Source organism: Drosophila santomea, chromosome 2R (assembly GCF_016746245.2).
Source record: "Drosophila santomea strain STO CAGO 1482 chromosome 2R, Prin_Dsan_1.1, whole genome shotgun sequence".
Taxonomy (NCBI): domain Eukaryota; kingdom Metazoa; phylum Arthropoda; class Insecta; order Diptera; family Drosophilidae; genus Drosophila; species Drosophila santomea.
The window spans coordinates 10,978,274-10,995,732 of NC_053017.2; the positions used below are offsets into that span (position 1 = coordinate 10,978,274).

Below are 17,459 nucleotides of genomic sequence, written 5' to 3' on the forward strand. Positions count from 1 at the left end.
ACTCACTTTGAACCGACTTCATGACATTATAAAATAGATTGTATAATGTCCAATTGGAAGCAATAATAGTAAGCAACAACGTTATAAGATTAAGTTCTTAGAAATAGCTAAAAGTCTATATCTGGGGTAGGCAGATAGGTTTTTAGGTGCTTTAAACTGATACGAATCTTCGCAAAACTAGCTGGGAATATTTCATGGAAGGTAACAATGTCCAAAACTGGTCGGCTTTTAATGGCAGAAGTCCTCTAATCAGTCAACATATATTTCGGCTGTCCGTTGGACAACCTTATCGAGTAGTGTAAAAGTGTTCACGACTCCATTTCGCCTGATTATGGCCGGCTTATCTGGATAGTTTTTTTTGCTTTTTATGTTAATTCCCCTCAATCGGTTATAAATAACGAAGCTTTATCGGCCATTTAGCAATGGCATCAGCACCTACAATATAATCGCTCTGGGCCCCTAATATAGAGCAATAATCAAACAGCCACGATAGGACCCATCGATCGATCGATTGCTCGAGCTTGTCGCGATTGGAAAATCTATAAAAGGCCTCACATCAGCTAGCTAAAAATTAGTTGCTGGAATCCATTTTTGTGGCTAATACGGAAATACGCGAAGTGGCCCTCAAACGATCATGAAATCAACGACGGCAGGAGTAGTTCTGCTACTCCTTGTGCTAAATCACTCAAGTGGTAGGTTCCAGTCGAAATCCAGGATTAAGATTAGTGTAAAGTGAAAGTGATCGTGATGAAAAAGACAGTGAAAATTGCAAGAAGCTACCAAGAACAACAACAAAAAATGGATTAAATATAAAAGGCTACATAATAGAAAGAATATTGTTTTACGTAATGATTTTCTTCAAAAGAAATCTTAAAAAAAAATTAATGAATCAATATCCTACATTTTAAACAAAATTTAATTACATAATATATGTAAAACTACACACTACGTACTGGAAACGAAGTTAAACATTCTTTGGCTATTGGGATTGAACAATAAAGAAATAAATTGAAAAGACGAATAACCTATCTAATCAACGAAAAGTATCTGCTCGTGTTATTCGCCATTGGACAATGAATACAACAAGTGTACCTCCGTCAATCGCGCCGCCATTTATGACTCATAGCCATGCTTTTTATATGGTGTATATTAAACATTTATCTACTATCAATAAAAAGTGCACTTCATGATGTGACATACGCGTGTAAACCATGTTGATTTTGGTTGGTTCAAAGTATACCTTTGCTCGGTATAGTTATATTCGTGTGTTAATGTCATTGCGAAACACCTGCAACGTCAATCGAAATTATCAAGTGCCTTGAAACCCAATCCATTTTGATTTAGGTGGATTAATTCAAGCAAAAGATTAGAAGTTGCTATTGGACTTATTTATATTAAACAGTAATCAGTGGTTTGAAAAGCATAGCATGATAACAAAATATTTAAATGTATTTATAATATATGTAATTAATGTCCATCTTGCCCTAATAGTAATAGAGTAATAAAAAATTAACTGAAATGATAACTCTCCTGCATTTGCCAACTTTCTCTTTTAAAATTACAAGAACACGCTTCTTGATAGATTGTGTTTTGTGATTGGTATTGAATTGGCCGTTTTATGGATCTGAAAGCAATTATTAATTTATTAATTTATAAGCTGATTGCGGGACAAAGATCCCAACGATGTGGTAACGGCAGCCTTCAGACATCGGTAGTCATAAATAACACGAAAATTCGATTATCGTCAGGCCCATAAACTCTTTAATACGTAACACAGTCGCATGGTGCCATTAATTATACGTTCATCAACGTACTTTCAGCTTGGATTTGGCTTACTTGCTGAAATAAGGACGCGTGTATTGGGTTTACTCGCACTCAGAATAACTTGGCTATTGATCATGTTAATTCCATCTTGAATTCCATATTTATATCATCATCTATTATTTGCAGATGCTTTAATTCACAACTGGCATTCGGGTCCCATCAATTGCTATGAGTGTTCCACACTCGATGAGTGCTCTGCAGGATCGGGAACCCTGCGAAAATGTCTGGGTAACGATGGCCAAAGTTGTGTGGCCATATTCAACAGCAATGGTGCTGTGATTGAGAGGGGATGTAGCGACAACTTGGAATCAAGTTGCACGGCAAGCGGTGATGATTGCTATGAATGCCGATCTCATGGATGTAACTTCCTCAAAACCAAGGAGAATTTGCTCGATTGCGTTGTTTGCGATGCCCAGAGCGATGATAATTGTGTCTTCGACATCGAACTTGTGACTGAGAGAAGGAAGTGCAACCAACAATGTATCACAGCACTTTATCCCACAAATAGTGAAGAGGGTGCGCCCTTGGAATTGGTTCGCAGTTGTCTGGATGATCTGGATTTGGACGATCGAGAGGCCTGTTCCGAAGGATCTCTCGAAAACTGCGTTGCCTGCAGTGAGGCAAGCTGTAATAAAGAGGAGTTGGGTGTCCGAGGAAGCTGTAATGTCTGCAAAGGGGATTGCAGCAATCCGCAATCGAAGACCTGCCGAGCTGTCCCATCTGGTGATAAACCAGAGAGCTGCTTCATCGAAATCGATACATCGGGTGCCATCTACGAGATGGGCTGCCTGAGTCAATACAACGTGAGCGATGTTACCCTGATGGAAACCAACAAGCAGTTGTGGTACTGCACTGGTGACAATTGCAATGTCGAATCTGCTCTGGCAAAACCACAGACATGCAAATTGTGCAGCTCCAGGACGGATGATGATTGTGCTGTGGCTCCCGAGAATGTGGATTCTGTTACGGTGTGCGAAAGTCTTGTGAACACCGATTGCTATTCGAGGATCCTGGATGATGGACACACGGAGAGGGGTTGCCTGACCAGTTTGGAGGGTGAGGATTACCTGGACTGCCTCAAGGACGCCAATAGTAATAAGTGCCTCAGATGCACAGGAGAGTCGTGCAACGAGCTGGTGGGTTGTGTTTAAAATATAGTTGGATATTTTATAAGCTTTTTATAACTATTTCATTAATATATTGCAGCTCCAGCCCACGGAGCGTCTGAGCTGTCAGATTTGCGATTCCGGTGAGGATGCCTCCTGCGAGGGATCGCCCTCCGCCTCCGCCCTGTGTCTTCTGCACACCGCCGATCAGCAGTGCATAACTGTCATAGATCTCTTGGGCAATACTCAACGTGGATGCAGTGCATCCCTGGAGTGTGAGTCTAGTAACCCCAAAAAGTGCGAGGCCTGCTCCGGACCCGATTGTAACACCGGCAATCTGAAGAGATTGGAGGATGGCCAGCCAGGACTGTGGGGCCAGAGTTTGCCCCTCAGCTGCCAGAGTTGTTCGGATGCCACCAGTTGTGCTGCCAGCGATCTTTTGAACACAACTTGCTCAAGTGACTCCGAGTATTGTGTGACCGTATTCAGTGCGAATGGATCTGTGTCGGCTAAGGGCTGCAGCCAGGTGGTCGAGGACATCTGGGCCAGCTACTGTGATGCCAATGACGGTAACTGCCACAATTGCAACTCCAATGGGTGCAACAGTGCCAGATCCCTGGACAGCTACACCGAATGCATCTACTGTGACTACGAAAACGAAGATTGTGCCACCAATGCCGCAAATGTAAAATCCCGCCGCCTTTGTAATGGCCAGTGTTTCACTGCATCACGCCGGAGATCCACCGAGAATTTCGTTTACGACACTGTGCGAGGCTGTTTGGATGACAAGGATCCGGAGGATCAGGCGACTTGCATTGCCGGCACCGATGCCGCATGCCTTGCCTGCTCCGGAGCCAATTGTAATGTGGAGAATATAGCCGAAGTCTCACAGTCCTGCTACAAGTGCTCGGGATCCGATTGCGATGACCCGCAGGCCAGTCAGTGCAGCTCCTATAGTCCCGATGATCGTTGCTATATCCTGTTCAACTATAATGCCGATATCACCGGCATGGGTTGTCTGTCCGATTTGGATGAGGAGTTTGTGGAGGATAAATTCCACTCTCTCCTGTTTTGCGATGACAACGATTGCAACTTCTTTGACATCTTACCAGTTCCACACCAGTGCATCGTTTGCGATTCTTCCGACGATCCCAACTGTGCTACAGACCCTTCAAAGATCACATTAATTGGAAATTGCGGAATCTTGCCGTATACCAGCTGTCAGACACGCATCATAAGTGAGTATATCTTGCAATATAATTCGAATTTCATTCAGAAACTGGACTAATCCTCTTCTATGTTACATAGGTGGCAGAACCCAGCGTAGTTGCTTGAGCAGCTTGGAGCGTGAGCAATTGCAGGAGTGCCTCGATGGCACAGGAAACTGTGTGGTTTGCACTGGCGATCGCTGTAATGCCGATATATATCCCGCGGACCGTCGCCGTTGTCAGCGCTGTGACTCGGTCACCGATCCCACGTGCTCATCTGCGCCCGATGCATCGGAGGTGTGTCCCTACTATCTGGAAGACGAAGGCTGCAGTGCCAAGTTGGTGAATGGCGAAACCTATCGTGGCTGCCAGCGGGAGTTCACCTGCGACGATGACGACAAACAGCACTGCCGCATGTGCTCCGGCAAGGATAATTGCAATGTGGCGGATCTGTTCAACTCCTACATTGGATATCCCAGCAAGTGGATAACACCGCCAGTCAATTGCTATTCCTGCAACGGCACCGAATGCCAGGGAACCAGTTCCGGCACCCTGCGCAAGTGTACCGGAAACGATGAGCAGAATTGTGGCACCGTTTTCGATGCCTCTGGCTCTGTGATCTTCCGGGGTTGCACGGACACCCTCTACGCGGACACTGAGCTCCTGCAATACTGCGATGAAAACTCGGCCAACTGCAAATTCTGCAAGTCCAGCGGTTGCAATAACGCCAAGGAGCTGAGCACCTATGTGGATTGTCTGTTCTGCGATGGAAGCGATGAGGCACAATGCGTCCGAGATGTGAACGATATAAACCGTACTTTGTCGTGCCAGGGCAGCTGCTTCACTGGCCTGTATCCTCGCAATCGATCGGAGGCCAATCCTGTTTACGACCTGGCTCGCGGCTGTTTGGACGACCTCGATTACGATGATCGTGCGGCATGCTCGGCCGGAAGCCTGGAGAATTGTGTTTCCTGCTCGGCCGCCACGTGCAACAAAGCTGATGTACCCGAGGATCGCCTGAGCTGCAATGTGTGTCAGGATGCCGCATGTGAGACGCTTACCAGTCAACTTTGTTTGGGATATCGGTCCGGGGATCAGTGCTACATACACGTGGGCGTCGACACTGTCAAGGCCATGGGTTGTGTCACCGATCTGCAGGACTCATTCCTGTTGACCAACCGCAGGGATCTGTATCTCTGCTCCGACGACAACTGCAATACCAAGGATAAGCTGAAACTGGAGGGCGTTGCCTGCAATGTGTGTAATTCCACTTATGATGATGGATGTGTTGGAGGCAGTGCGGCTTTGGCCACCGATTGCGAACACTACATCAATCCCGAGTGCTACAGTTATCTGAATGAGGATGGCGTTCTGCTGCGTGGTTGCCTTAAGGATACCGATGATGAACTCTTCGATGAATGCTCCAGCGCTGGCACCACCAACTGCACCATTTGCAGCACTAATAATTGCAACAACGACGTGTATCCCGCCGATTGGCTGACGTGCTTGCGTTGCGACTCCGCCAGTGATTCAGATTGCGCTTTGAATCCGTCCAGCTATTCGAGCTACTGTCGTACCTATTCCGATGACGATGCCTGTGTCACTTATCTGTCCAATGGTCGCACCCGTCGTGGCTGCCAATCGGAGCTGAATTGCGATGCATCGCAGACGGGAAGCTGCCGAGTGTGCTCCGGAGCCAATTGCAACATCGTGGATCTACAGTCCAGCTACGTGGGTGAGCCAGGAAAGTGGACGGATCTTCCGCTGAGCTGTCACGTTTGTAGCGATGCTGCCAGTTGTGCAACTGTGGGCACGGCAGCCACGAAGTGTGAGGGTAACAACAAGCAGACCTGCTCGACAGTCTTCAACTCAGAGGGTCAAGTGGTGGCCAGAGGATGCAGTGACTCTGTCTTGGCTGCCAACGCGGACTACTGCGATTTGGACGGAGACAAGTGCCCACAGTGTAAGTCGGATGGATGCAATACAGCCGTCTCCTTGGACTCCTATGTGGATTGCTACTTCTGTGATGCCGAGGATGATGTGAACTGCTCATGGGAGAAGCCGGAAACTACCAGAAAGTGCCAGGGTCAGTGCATGACGGGATTGTATCCACGCAGCTCATCCTGGGACTCGGCTCTGCTGCCCACTCGCGGATGCCTGGACGATTTGAATGAAGCGGAACGAGCCTCCTGTGCCGCGGGAACTCATTCCAATTGCACCGCCTGCACTGGATCGCTCTGCAATGGAGACGATGTCATCGCTAACCCACTGGAGTGCTACACTTGCAAGGATCCCTACTGTGAGAGTCCGGAAACATCCAAGTGTGTGGCCTACCGGGAGAATGACCAATGCTATTTGGCCTACGACGACTCTGGTGTGGTGGCCATGGGCTGCGCTAGTGACTTTGAAACGCAGGTCATCAAGGAACTGGTGGCCCAGCAACGTTTGCTCCTGTGCTCCGGACAAAAGTGCAACGAATACAGCATCACTCCCGATCCCAACACTTGCCTGCAATGCTCCTCTACGGATGATTCCCGATGTGCCACCAATCCGAACCAGTTGACCACTACTGATATCTGTTCCCAGTTGCCCTACACAGAGTGTGTTACCCAGATTGATAGTCAGGGCAACACCATTCGTGGATGCATATCCAGTTTGGGTGGAGACGATTTCTACGAGTGTCTCACTGGCGATGGAAAACTCTGCGAAACGTGCACTGGCGAACGTTGCAACGGCTTGTCCGTATTCCCCGAGGATCGTAGGAAGTGTTACCAGTGCGATTCCTCCAGTGACCCCAACTGTGCCACTTCACCAGCTACTCTTACCAGCACCGTGTGCCCCATTTACTCGCAGGACGAGTCCTGTGTGACCACATTGTTGAATGGCATTACGTACCGAGGATGCAATTCGTCACTCACCTGCTCAGATCCCTCCGATTCCAGAACGTGCCGCGTTTGCACTTCCGCCGATGGTTGCAACACCATTAACCTCGAGAAAATTGGTGAGGATGGCTTGCCCGGCGTGTGGCAAGATGTACCCATTGAGTGTCTCGTGTGCTCGGGAACAGATTGTGCTTCTGGTGGTGGTACCCTGACGAAGTGCTCGGGATACGACAACTGCGTGACCGTATTCAGCGATGCCGGTTCAGTTACCCAAAGAGGTTGCTCGGAGTCCGTCTTCGAGGAGTCCGACTACTGCGACGAGAATCCCGCCTCCTGTCCCCGTTGTAATTCCAATGGCTGCAACACTGCCGACTCCCAGGACAATTATGTCGAGTGCATCGTTTGTGACTCCAGTGTGGACTCGAATTGTGTTAGTAATCCCACACAGATCACAAAGACACGCCAGTGCCACGAACTTTGTGTCTCTGCCTTCCTGCCCCTCTTCAACGAAACTGTGGATCCCAGCTATGCGCTAATCCGCAATTGCTATGATGACTTGGAAAAGGAGGATCGTGATGCCTGCACGTCCGGTAGCAAGAGGTTCTGCGCCACTTGCGAAGGTGCCAAGTGCAATTCCGAGGACTTAGTGGCCAGTCGGCAAAGCTGTTTGGTATGCCAGGGCGATGAGTGCCAGAGTGCGAAGGCTGCCAGTTGCTCGAATTACAGGGAGCACGATGAGTGCTACATTCAGTTCGATGAGGAGAGGTCGATCAGCTCGCTGGGTTGCCTTAGTGAATTGAGCCACGATGATATCTATTTGCTGAAACGCTCCAAGAGATTGCTGACCTGCAGCGATAATGATTGCAACACCATTGAATCCGTGCCAGAAACTCAGACTTGCACTCTGTGCAGCTCACGTACCGACGTCAACTGTGCGATTAGTCCCTCAAGTGTGACAACAGCCACAGATTGCAGTTTGGGTGGCTTCCCTGAATGCTATTCCCGTGTCCTGTCCGATGGAAGCACAGAAAGAGGTTGTCTCTCCAACTTGGAGGACGATGAGTTCCTCTCGTGCTACAACAGTACCTCTGCCACGTGCAACTCCTGCCAGGGAAATAATTGCAACCAACTGGTTTATCCCAGTGATCGCCGATCCTGCCACGTTTGCAACTCCGAAACAGACAGCAATTGTGAAAACAACCCCAGTAGCCTCACCGTGTGTGATCTGTACGCTGCAGATGACCAATGTGTGACCAATCTGAGAAACGGAGTGACCTACAGGAACTGCGCCTCCTCGCTTAGCTGCGAGGCGAATGCCAAGTCCTGTGTCTACTGCGAGGGCGATGGATGCAATCAGATCGATTTGGCCGCCAAGTCCGATGACAATATTGGAAAGTGGCAGGACCTTCCACTGGAGTGTCTTACCTGCGAGGGTACCGGCTGCCAGGAGGAGGACATTCCCTCGGTCAAGTGCCAGAACAACAACGAGCAGGACTGCCTGACTGTGTTTGGATCAGATGGTGCCGTCACCAGACGTGGCTGCCAGGATGAAGTCGAAGCGGATGCCACCATCTCCACCTATTGTGGTACCAATGCCGGCAGCTGTCCCTCCTGCAAGTCCAACAACTGCAACAATGCCACTGCCCTGAGTCAGTACACCACCTGTATTTACTGCGACTCCTACAAGGATTCCTCCTGCCTGTGGGATCCGTCAAGTGCCAGCCACAGGACTCGTCAGTGCCAGGGACAATGTATGACTGCTCTGTACGGCAGCGCGGATGCTGGCTTGGATCTCATCCGAACCTGTTTGGATGACAAGGAGGCGTCTGACCAGCTGAACTGTGCCAGTGGCAGTGATGCCACCTGCGCCGCCTGCAGCGGTGACTCCTGCAATGTCCAGAGTTTGCCCGAAGACCGCCAGAGTTGTTACACCTGCGAGGGCGACGAGTGTGAGGATCCACAGCCCAAGACCTGTGCCATCTACAAGCCGGAGGATAGCTGCTTCCTGTGGGTGGACGAGGACAACGATCTGAAGCAACTTGGCTGCCTCAGCTCCTTCCGCAACCAGGATCTGGAGGCCATTATCAAGACGAAGCGCATTGCCGTCTGCAATGGCACCAACTGCAATGTTCCCCAACTCCAGTCCCCCGTGCGATGTGCTGTCTGCGATTCTCGCGAGGATCCCTCTTGCGCCACCGATGCCCTGGCTATTGGTACCTTCAACACCTGCAGTCAGTTGCCCCACACAGGATGCTACACCAGATTGGAGAATGGTATGTCCACCAATAAGTTTCTTAGTCATATATTTCCTTAACCAATCTTTATAACTTCTCTTCTAGATGGTTCCACGCTGCGTGGCTGCCTGTACGATCTCGGCCAGACTGATTTTGCCTCGTGTCTTCTAGGAAGCGATGCCAACTGTACCGTGTGTTCGGCCGATGGTTGCAATCGTGAGGTAACTAAACAGCAAAATCCACATATAAACTTATATAAAATGTTTTAAATTTTACCCCATTTATCAGATCTTCCCTGCTGATCGTCAAGTGTGCTACTCCTGCACCTCTGAGGATGATTCCAGTTGTGAATCGGATCCCTCGTACACCTTGGCCTGTCCGTGGGTCAGCGAAACAGAGACCTGTAAGACCCTGCTCTCCGGCAATGTCACAACCCGTGGTTGTAGCAGCATCGTCGAGTGCGATTCCAGTGACTTCCGCAACTGCCGCAGTTGCTCCGGCAGCGAGTGCAACGCCATCGATCTGGCCAACCGGGTGGACGATGGTCAGCACGGCTTGTACCAGACCTTGCCCCTCAAGTGCCACACTTGTGTGGGCGAACATTGCCTGAGTTCGCTGGGACCTGCGGTTACTTGTTCGCTGAATCTGGAGCAGGATTGTAAGACGGTCTTTGAGACCGATGGCGTGTCGGTGAGGAGGAGAGGTTGTGCGGATGATGTGGATGACTACGAGGATCGCTATTGCCGCAAGAATCCGGCTTTGTGTTTCACCTGCAAGTCGAACGAGTGCAATGATGCCTGGTCCACTGCGGAGTATGTCAGCTGCACCTTCTGCAATTCGGCCAACAAATCGAGCTGTATCACCGATCCCAAGGAGTCCGACTTGAGCACACGCAGTTGCAAGGGTCAGTGCTTGGTGGCTCTGAGCGGAGCGGATTTGATTCGATCCTGCTTGGACGACAAGGAGCTGTATGACCGCTCCGATTGCAGCACCGACGAGAGCGGTACAAACTGTGCCACCTGCTCCGGCGCAGAATGCAATACCTTCTCGTATCCCGCCGATCGACTTAGTTGCCACACCTGCGCGGATGCCACTTGTTCGAGCAGCCGTTCCCAAGCCTGTTTGGCCTACGTATCGGATGACTACTGTTTCGCCAAGTATGCCACTGATGGCGGTGTGGAGCTGATGGGTTGTGCCAGTAGCCAGAATGACTCCAGCTTGGAGCAATGGCAGCAGGGCAATCTGTTGTACTCCTGCCAGGGCAGCGAATGCAACGAACTGAGCCGACTGCCCGCCGAGGGAGAGTGTCTGTCCTGTGACTCCAGCAAGTCCTTGGAGTGCGCCCAGGATCCCACGGGCGTGCTGACCACCATCACCTGTCATGCCCCCAACGCCGATTGTATCACTCGCCTGGTGGACGGACATACGATCCGTGGATGCAAGAGTGCACTGAGCACTACCGAAAGCAGCAGCTGTGTGGCGGATGGCACCTGCTCCGCTTGCTCCGGAGCCAAGTGCAATGTTGAGATCTTCCCCAACAATCGACGACGGTGCTACATCTGCAACTCCATTAATGATCCACTATGCGCCAAGCAACCTCAAAGCGTGGCCGTGTGTCCCGTTTATGCCGCAAATGACGAATGTGTCACATCTTTCAACGACGGCGTCCTGCGGCGCGGATGTGCCAGCGAATTGGAGTGCGAGATCGACAATGAGGATCACTGCAACAAGTGTGCCACGGATGGTTGCAACACGGTCGAGCTTACCGGTTCAGCCGGCGGACTGTCCGGCTTGGGATTGGGTCTCACCCTCATCGTCGCCTGGCTGATCGGCTCCACTCAGCGACTGTAGGATATATCCGAAGAACGAAGAGGTGTTCCAGTTCAATTTCCGCCATCTAGTTAAGTAGATTTATATAGAGTATGCGTTTATAATTAGACTGCTGTGCTGAGAGCTATGGGTCTTCTCGATTTATCGCTCGATCTACCAACGATTTGTAAATAAAACCAAGCGAAAATATCGAACAATTTAAAAGGTTCTTAGTTGGAATTCAATTTTAATTCTAATACTTTAAGAAAGTGAATATTTCTTCAGCGGTTTTCTTTGGAGGTCTCTTCAATAAATGGCATCCAAAATGCATTTAACTTTCTGAGTGCATATAATACACCATATTACTTAGCTCTCTATTTATCCAGCATTTCGCCCTGTCCACACTTGGTGGTTGGTCTGTTTTGAAAGCCTTAACACCTGTCTACCTTGGAACTCCTTCAGTTTCCACGCCTTTTCTCCGCTGAGATATGCCAGACAGATTTTCCCCTTTTCCGCCCCACTATTTCCACGTCAATTTTTCGCTCGAATAAAGTTGAAAAGTGAAATTGCCTCTCCACTCGAGAAGCCAAAAAACAATGGAAGGGAAAAAAGTTGCGAAGAAATTGCGAAACGCAGCCATTGGAAATAAAATGCAAATGCAGAAGGCGATGCGTTGTGTGTTGCTTTAGTGAAGAGTTTAAAGCAAATGGAAATTCGCTTGGCATAACAAAGAAACCATGAAACGCACAACTTAATCCCAGACTCCTGCGGAGAAATACGGTTTTGTCGTCCCAAAAATTGCCATCAAGATTGGGAGCCAATGAAAAGACAACTTTCTGTGGCGGAAAAGTTGCCGCAAGTCCATTTGATTTGCTTTTAATTGCCGGCTTTTTTGGCCCGACCAGCGATAAGCAATTGCGTTTTAGATTTATAGCGAGCAATTAAGTGGTTGACAACGATTTAATGGCAAATTACACAATGACCACAAGACATGTAGGCGGTTACTGGAAAGATTCGAAACGAATCCGGACACTGGAGGCAGTCCATGAGTAATGCGAATTAAATGAACTTATTGATGGCTCACTTGGTCATCAAGAGACGACGCGTTTCTATTTATTTCTATACCAGTTACTAGTAGAGGAGAAGGCTATATTAGATTCGTTAAATGATATATAGGGTGTTTTTTTTAGAGGTATAGAACTTTAAATTGCAATAAAACAACGATGGATTATTCGATTGACATGAATTTTATTGACATGAAAGATAATCTTGTGGCATTACATTTTAAATATGATTTCTGGCATATGACCGCCACGGCTGGCTCGGATGTAGTCCAATCTGGACGTCCAATTTGCAATGACTTTTTCCAACATTTGGCCGTATATCGGCAATAACACGGCGAATGTTGTCTTCCAAATGGTTTAGCGTTTGTGGCTTATCCGCATAGACCAATGACTTTACATAGCCCCACAAAAAGTAGTCTAGCGGTGTTAAATCACAAGATCTTGGAGGCTTATGAAAAATCGGGAACAACAGCAATCTCGTTTTGGGCCCATTCGACGAATCTACGCCTTGCTTGATGATCGTTTGGTTTCAATTCTTGCACGAGTTGGATTTTGTAAGCACGCATGACGAATTGCCAAACCAAACTGAGAATAAATCACTTGACAGCTGTTAAATCGGTCGCCATCTTGAACAGTAATGCCAACTTAAAGTTCTATACCTCTAAAAAAAACACCCGTTATATCTCAACATCTTAAAACAACTATGAATGTTTTAAAAACCCTTTGATGCCTTTTAAAACATGTTGTTCGTTATAAAAACTTTCTTTCCTGTCCACATTTTCCAACCATATATTTTATTTGATCGTGACGTTGGTTTTCAGTTATCACAGTTAACAGGACCCAAAGCCTTTTCTAAATTTATAGATTACACGTATTCATCGATCACTTTGTAAAGTCGACAACCTGTTGTTTTTTATTTGCTATCGCCGTGCAGCTGTCACAACAAACTGCCCGTTAACCCAAACTGCAAGTTGACCAATTTATTTCGCCGCGTCTATCACGTCGCCTAACTCGGCTTACCCCGCACCTTACCCCGCTGTTGCCAACTTTTGCTTCGCTGACAGCGACAGCCGCTTTTAAAATCTATTAGTTGGCCAACTGCCGGGCAGCAAGGAAAATAGCAACAAACAGTGTAGAAAGCAGTTCGCTGCTTAAAACATTTCATTTTATTTTAATTTGGTACCTTATGCATTTTTAAATATTTTTAAATAGTATGTTTGGGTACAGAAACACTGGGAGATTTTTAATCCGCTGACTTTATGTATTGTACGAGTAGCTCCCCTTTGATTTCAAGGGAATTCAATTAATTTCCGCAACAACTCGTTTCTGCCCCAACTGTCACTTCAATTTGCTGGAGGAGATTGCACCATATGTGGACTGCAGAAATGGAGGGCAGGCCGCATGAAAAGTAGACAGTGCAACATTCGGGAATCCCACTCGTCATCTTCAGCGTTTCTGGATGTCTGAGGTGCGTACGTGTCTGTGGCATTTTATTAGGTTTCGATGGACTCGCTTCGTGTCCAAAGGAAATTAAAATATTTCGAGCGATAAATTCAATTTTCTTTCAGCTGCAAGTGAGTACGAAATGATTGCAGATACAAATAAATAGATCTTTAAAAAATAACTTAAAAATCGAATCAAGGGTCATTAAATCATTTGCATTTACTTCTTAAGTGAAACAGTTAAAGCAAACATATTTATCATTTACTTCTTAAGTCAAACAGTTAAAGCAAACATATTTATCAATTTAAAGTAAACTAAAGTATCAAAGGGAAAAAAAGCGACATCTGCCATTTAGGCCAAATCCAGACAATTGAATTTTTTCTGCCACAATACACAAATAGAGATAGATCCTTGCATGCGAGATTATTGTTTTATGGAGCCACGGCATTATTTAAATTGAATTTTTACAAAATTAACTTGATTGTGTTACAAAGAGAGGAAAACAGAGTGCACATTTATATTCAATGTTGGTCTCTGGGCTTATGCGATATTTATTTATGGCCGCCAACTTGTTTGTTGTCCCTACGCCCTATTGCCTTCCCCAAACACACCGCTCCCCCTTCATTTTCCGCGGAATTGGGCTTTCCCTAACAGCATTGGGCTTATATTTTATTTATTTTCCTACGGATACAATTGAACAATTGATTCGCGTGCATTCGAATTTGTTACAGGGATTTAAATTGAATGATGTATGGTTACGTGGATTCGTTACGTTTTTTTTCCACAATTTTTTTTGTGTTAGGGCAGTACATTTTAGAATTAAATTTATGTGTGCGCTCTTCTTTAAAATGTGCGAGAAATTAAATATGCTGGAACTCCATTTATTTAGTACTATTATATTATTAGGCTCATGCTGCATATTCTTCGGTCTATTAACTTTTAAGCTGCAACAAATCACGCATACGCAATGTTATCCAACAAATGCAACCAATTTACATTGCATTTGGCAAACGTTTAACAATTTTTGGCGCATCCCGTCTAGTTGGCACCATTTGGTCAGCACCAAAGAGGAGCAAAGTTGAATAAAAACTAAAAAGACGCGCAATTTGAGAGTACTGTGCCTTAATACCCTGGAAAACCAATAGGGAGTACTATGTATACATAAAATTAAAGCTAACAATAACAATGGCATATTTCAAAATATGTTAAGCTTTATAACGAATTATCTTGTTAGGTAAATAGTATTATACTGTATAGAACTGAACAACAATGAAAATAGTGACCACCAAAATACCTACTGGTACCCTGTGAAAAAAGTATAGAAAAATGTTTAAAATATATACAAATAAATTAAGCAATCACATGCAATAAAAACGGACTGAACGCAATGCGGAGTGGAATTTTTGTGTGGCGCCGACCAGGGTTGCCAGGCGCCACAGCGACGGGGCCAACAACCCTGGGCATCATCGTTTTCCATTAAATCCGTTTTTTTTCTCCACTTTTTTTTGGCGCGAGTTAGATAAATGTAAATAGGAAATGGAATGCATGACTTGCGCTAAAGAAAATGTCTACATTTTTTGCACATCCTTTTTTCAGTTTTTTTTTCTTTTTTGGTCTGTTGACCCGGTCAATGGTTCAAATATAGGAGTTAAACAAAATAATTTTTGTAGGGATGAGGTGTGAAAAATTGTGTTAGTTGGACACGCGGTCCGACAAAGTCATTTCCTGCCATTTTTATAGGGCCATAGAAGGCAATGCGTACTGTCACGTAAATGCTGCCAGCTTGAGAGAATGCATTATCCACTACTAGCCTTTCGCTCTCTAATAAATGCTATTACACCTGAGCACAAGGACATGTAATGCATTTGGATGGCCGCTTAATTAACCCGCACGTTCTCCTGACCCCCAACTGGTGTCAGCTGCTGCAAATATTTGGCATGTGGCGCCAACGCGTTGCATTCCACTTAATTAGCATTTCCTACATATAAATACCCATTTATACAGAGAGCAGAAAAGCATAGAGTTAGCCATTTATAAAGTGAGGGAAATAGTATAACGAGTATACGAATTTCTTTCAGCGCACTCACAATTTAATGAAATGCAAAACACGCGCCACTTTCAGTTTAGTTCAACCGTTTAGTGCCTAATTTATGTTGGCAAATGATAAAGTAAATGGCAAGCGATTACATGGGGGTCACATGTTTGGATTCACTCGGAACGATAATGGCCCAGTGGGGAAGTCCAAGTGACTTCAACTATCCACTAACTATGTATTTTTTGCTAAGGCGACGATTTATTGAACCTGCCGACTTATCAGCGACAACAGAACGGAGCCAAATGGAGCAACCCTCGCACTGAGTCACTTGGTCAAGGCAACCACCCCCAAAAAACAGATCCTGCGGCAAGTGAAGCGCAAACGATGCTGACACTGACACAGATACAGATACAGCTACCAGATACAGATACAGATGCGAGGACTAAAACTAAGGGGGCGGATGGTTAGATTCTGGAAGGAGTTCTGTTGACTGGTGCCAATTTTCCGTTGATTACAACACTCGACTGTTTTTGACCCCGCACCTTGGGTCAACCACTGCCCCTTCTTTTCCAATCGCTTGACAAGGGTCAAGTGAAAGTTTCAACGGGCAACTAAGGCTAAACTGTTTGCCACCCTTTTTGGCCACTCTCTGTCCGCAGCGCCAGTTTATTTGTTTTTAAGTTTAATTTGTTTAGCTGTCGCCAAAGTGAAAGGAAGGTGTAAATACGGCAGAAAGGAAATTGTTCCAAGTGGGTTACACAAGCAGACCTGATTTATTTGGACTGCAACCGAATGGAAAAGACCAGAACTAAAGGAAATCCAACTATCTTTCCGTGACATTTTCCTATATTAAAGAGGGAAAATAATAGATTACTTATTTAGAAAGCAATAGCAGTGTTCGTAGTTTATGATTACAATTACTATTTTATACTATATTTTACGTCCAAATTTAATCGTTGCAACTACCATAAAGTCGGCTCCAAAAAAGCCTCAACTTTAGTGAGAGACTGCTTCTATATACATATATCATAACTTGCCGAAAATGTTCCCCGAAAACCCAAAGCTCTGCACTAAATCTTCCACACACAGCAGTTTTGCCGAGTGAGGAGCCTGTGGAAAATGGAAATGGAGACAGACTACTGCCCCATCAGGTTTTTGGCATCGCTGCCAAAATCATACATCAATTTGGGGACATTCGTCAGTGCCAGGCCACAAATGTGACACGGACCAGAGGCAGAGGTTTGCGTATGCCACGCGAAATATTTCGGCACATCGAAAGCCAGACGGGAAAATGGGAAATTGGAAATGGGAGGTAGAGGTAGAGGTACATCGCTGCAACATTGTCAAAACAATTAATCATTGATGAAGAAAATGCGCAGGCAACCAGCAAATGGCCGCTTGACTGCCTTATTTGTATCGAAATGTCACATCCCAGACACCGGAGGACAGAATGTCATGGCAGAGTCTGGTTTTCATCGTGAATTATGTAGGGGACAAGACCACAAATTAGACGAATTTTCGCATGATTATTTCAACTAGTTGTTAGACAACTAAATTAATTTTCATTCGTTCAACGCCTTTGGGAGATTTCTAAGCTGAATAATGCAAGTATCATACATAGATGCTCCGATGGAAATCCATTTAAATACAGCATTAAATATAATCGATAATTAACCAGGCTCCTTAACCATAATTTCTACTTAATGATTTTCAACAATTAATTCGTATTAACTAGGCGATTTTACGTCTTATGCATCAGTAGTGTGCAGTTTACAATTTACGTTTTTGTTCTATTAACTCTACGCTATCAACGAATAATATATGAAAAATTTTTTTTTGTACTTAACCCATTGA

At 46.0% G+C, this 17,459-nt stretch overlaps 1 protein-coding gene across 1 annotated transcript; it reads left to right on the forward strand.

Moving 5' to 3' along the window:
* The first annotated feature begins 562 nt into the window (after nucleotides 1-562).
* On the forward strand, nucleotides 563-11,288 carry LOC120444290 (G surface protein, allelic form 168). Its single transcript, XM_039623808.1, has 6 exons — nucleotides 563-692; nucleotides 1,951-2,960; nucleotides 3,031-4,168; nucleotides 4,239-9,293; nucleotides 9,360-9,475; nucleotides 9,543-11,288. The coding sequence occupies exons 1-6, from the start codon at nucleotides 635-637 to the stop codon at nucleotides 11,103-11,105; spliced, it is 8,940 nt and encodes a 2,979-aa protein (XP_039479742.1). The 5' UTR covers nucleotides 563-634; the 3' UTR covers nucleotides 11,106-11,288.
* The last annotated feature ends 6,171 nt before the right edge of the window (nucleotides 11,289-17,459 follow it).

Coding starts and splice junctions, on each gene's coding strand:
- LOC120444290 (XM_039623808.1), top strand. CDS start 635: ATGAAATCAACGACGGCAGGAGTAGTTCTGCTACTCCTTGTGCTAAAT. Junction 2,961..3,030: donor GAGAGTCGTGCAACGAGCTG/GTGGGTTGTGTT, acceptor AATATATTGCAG/CTCCAGCCCACGGAGCGTCT. Junction 9,294..9,359: donor CTACACCAGATTGGAGAATG/GTATGTCCACCA, acceptor CTTCTCTTCTAG/ATGGTTCCACGCTGCGTGGC.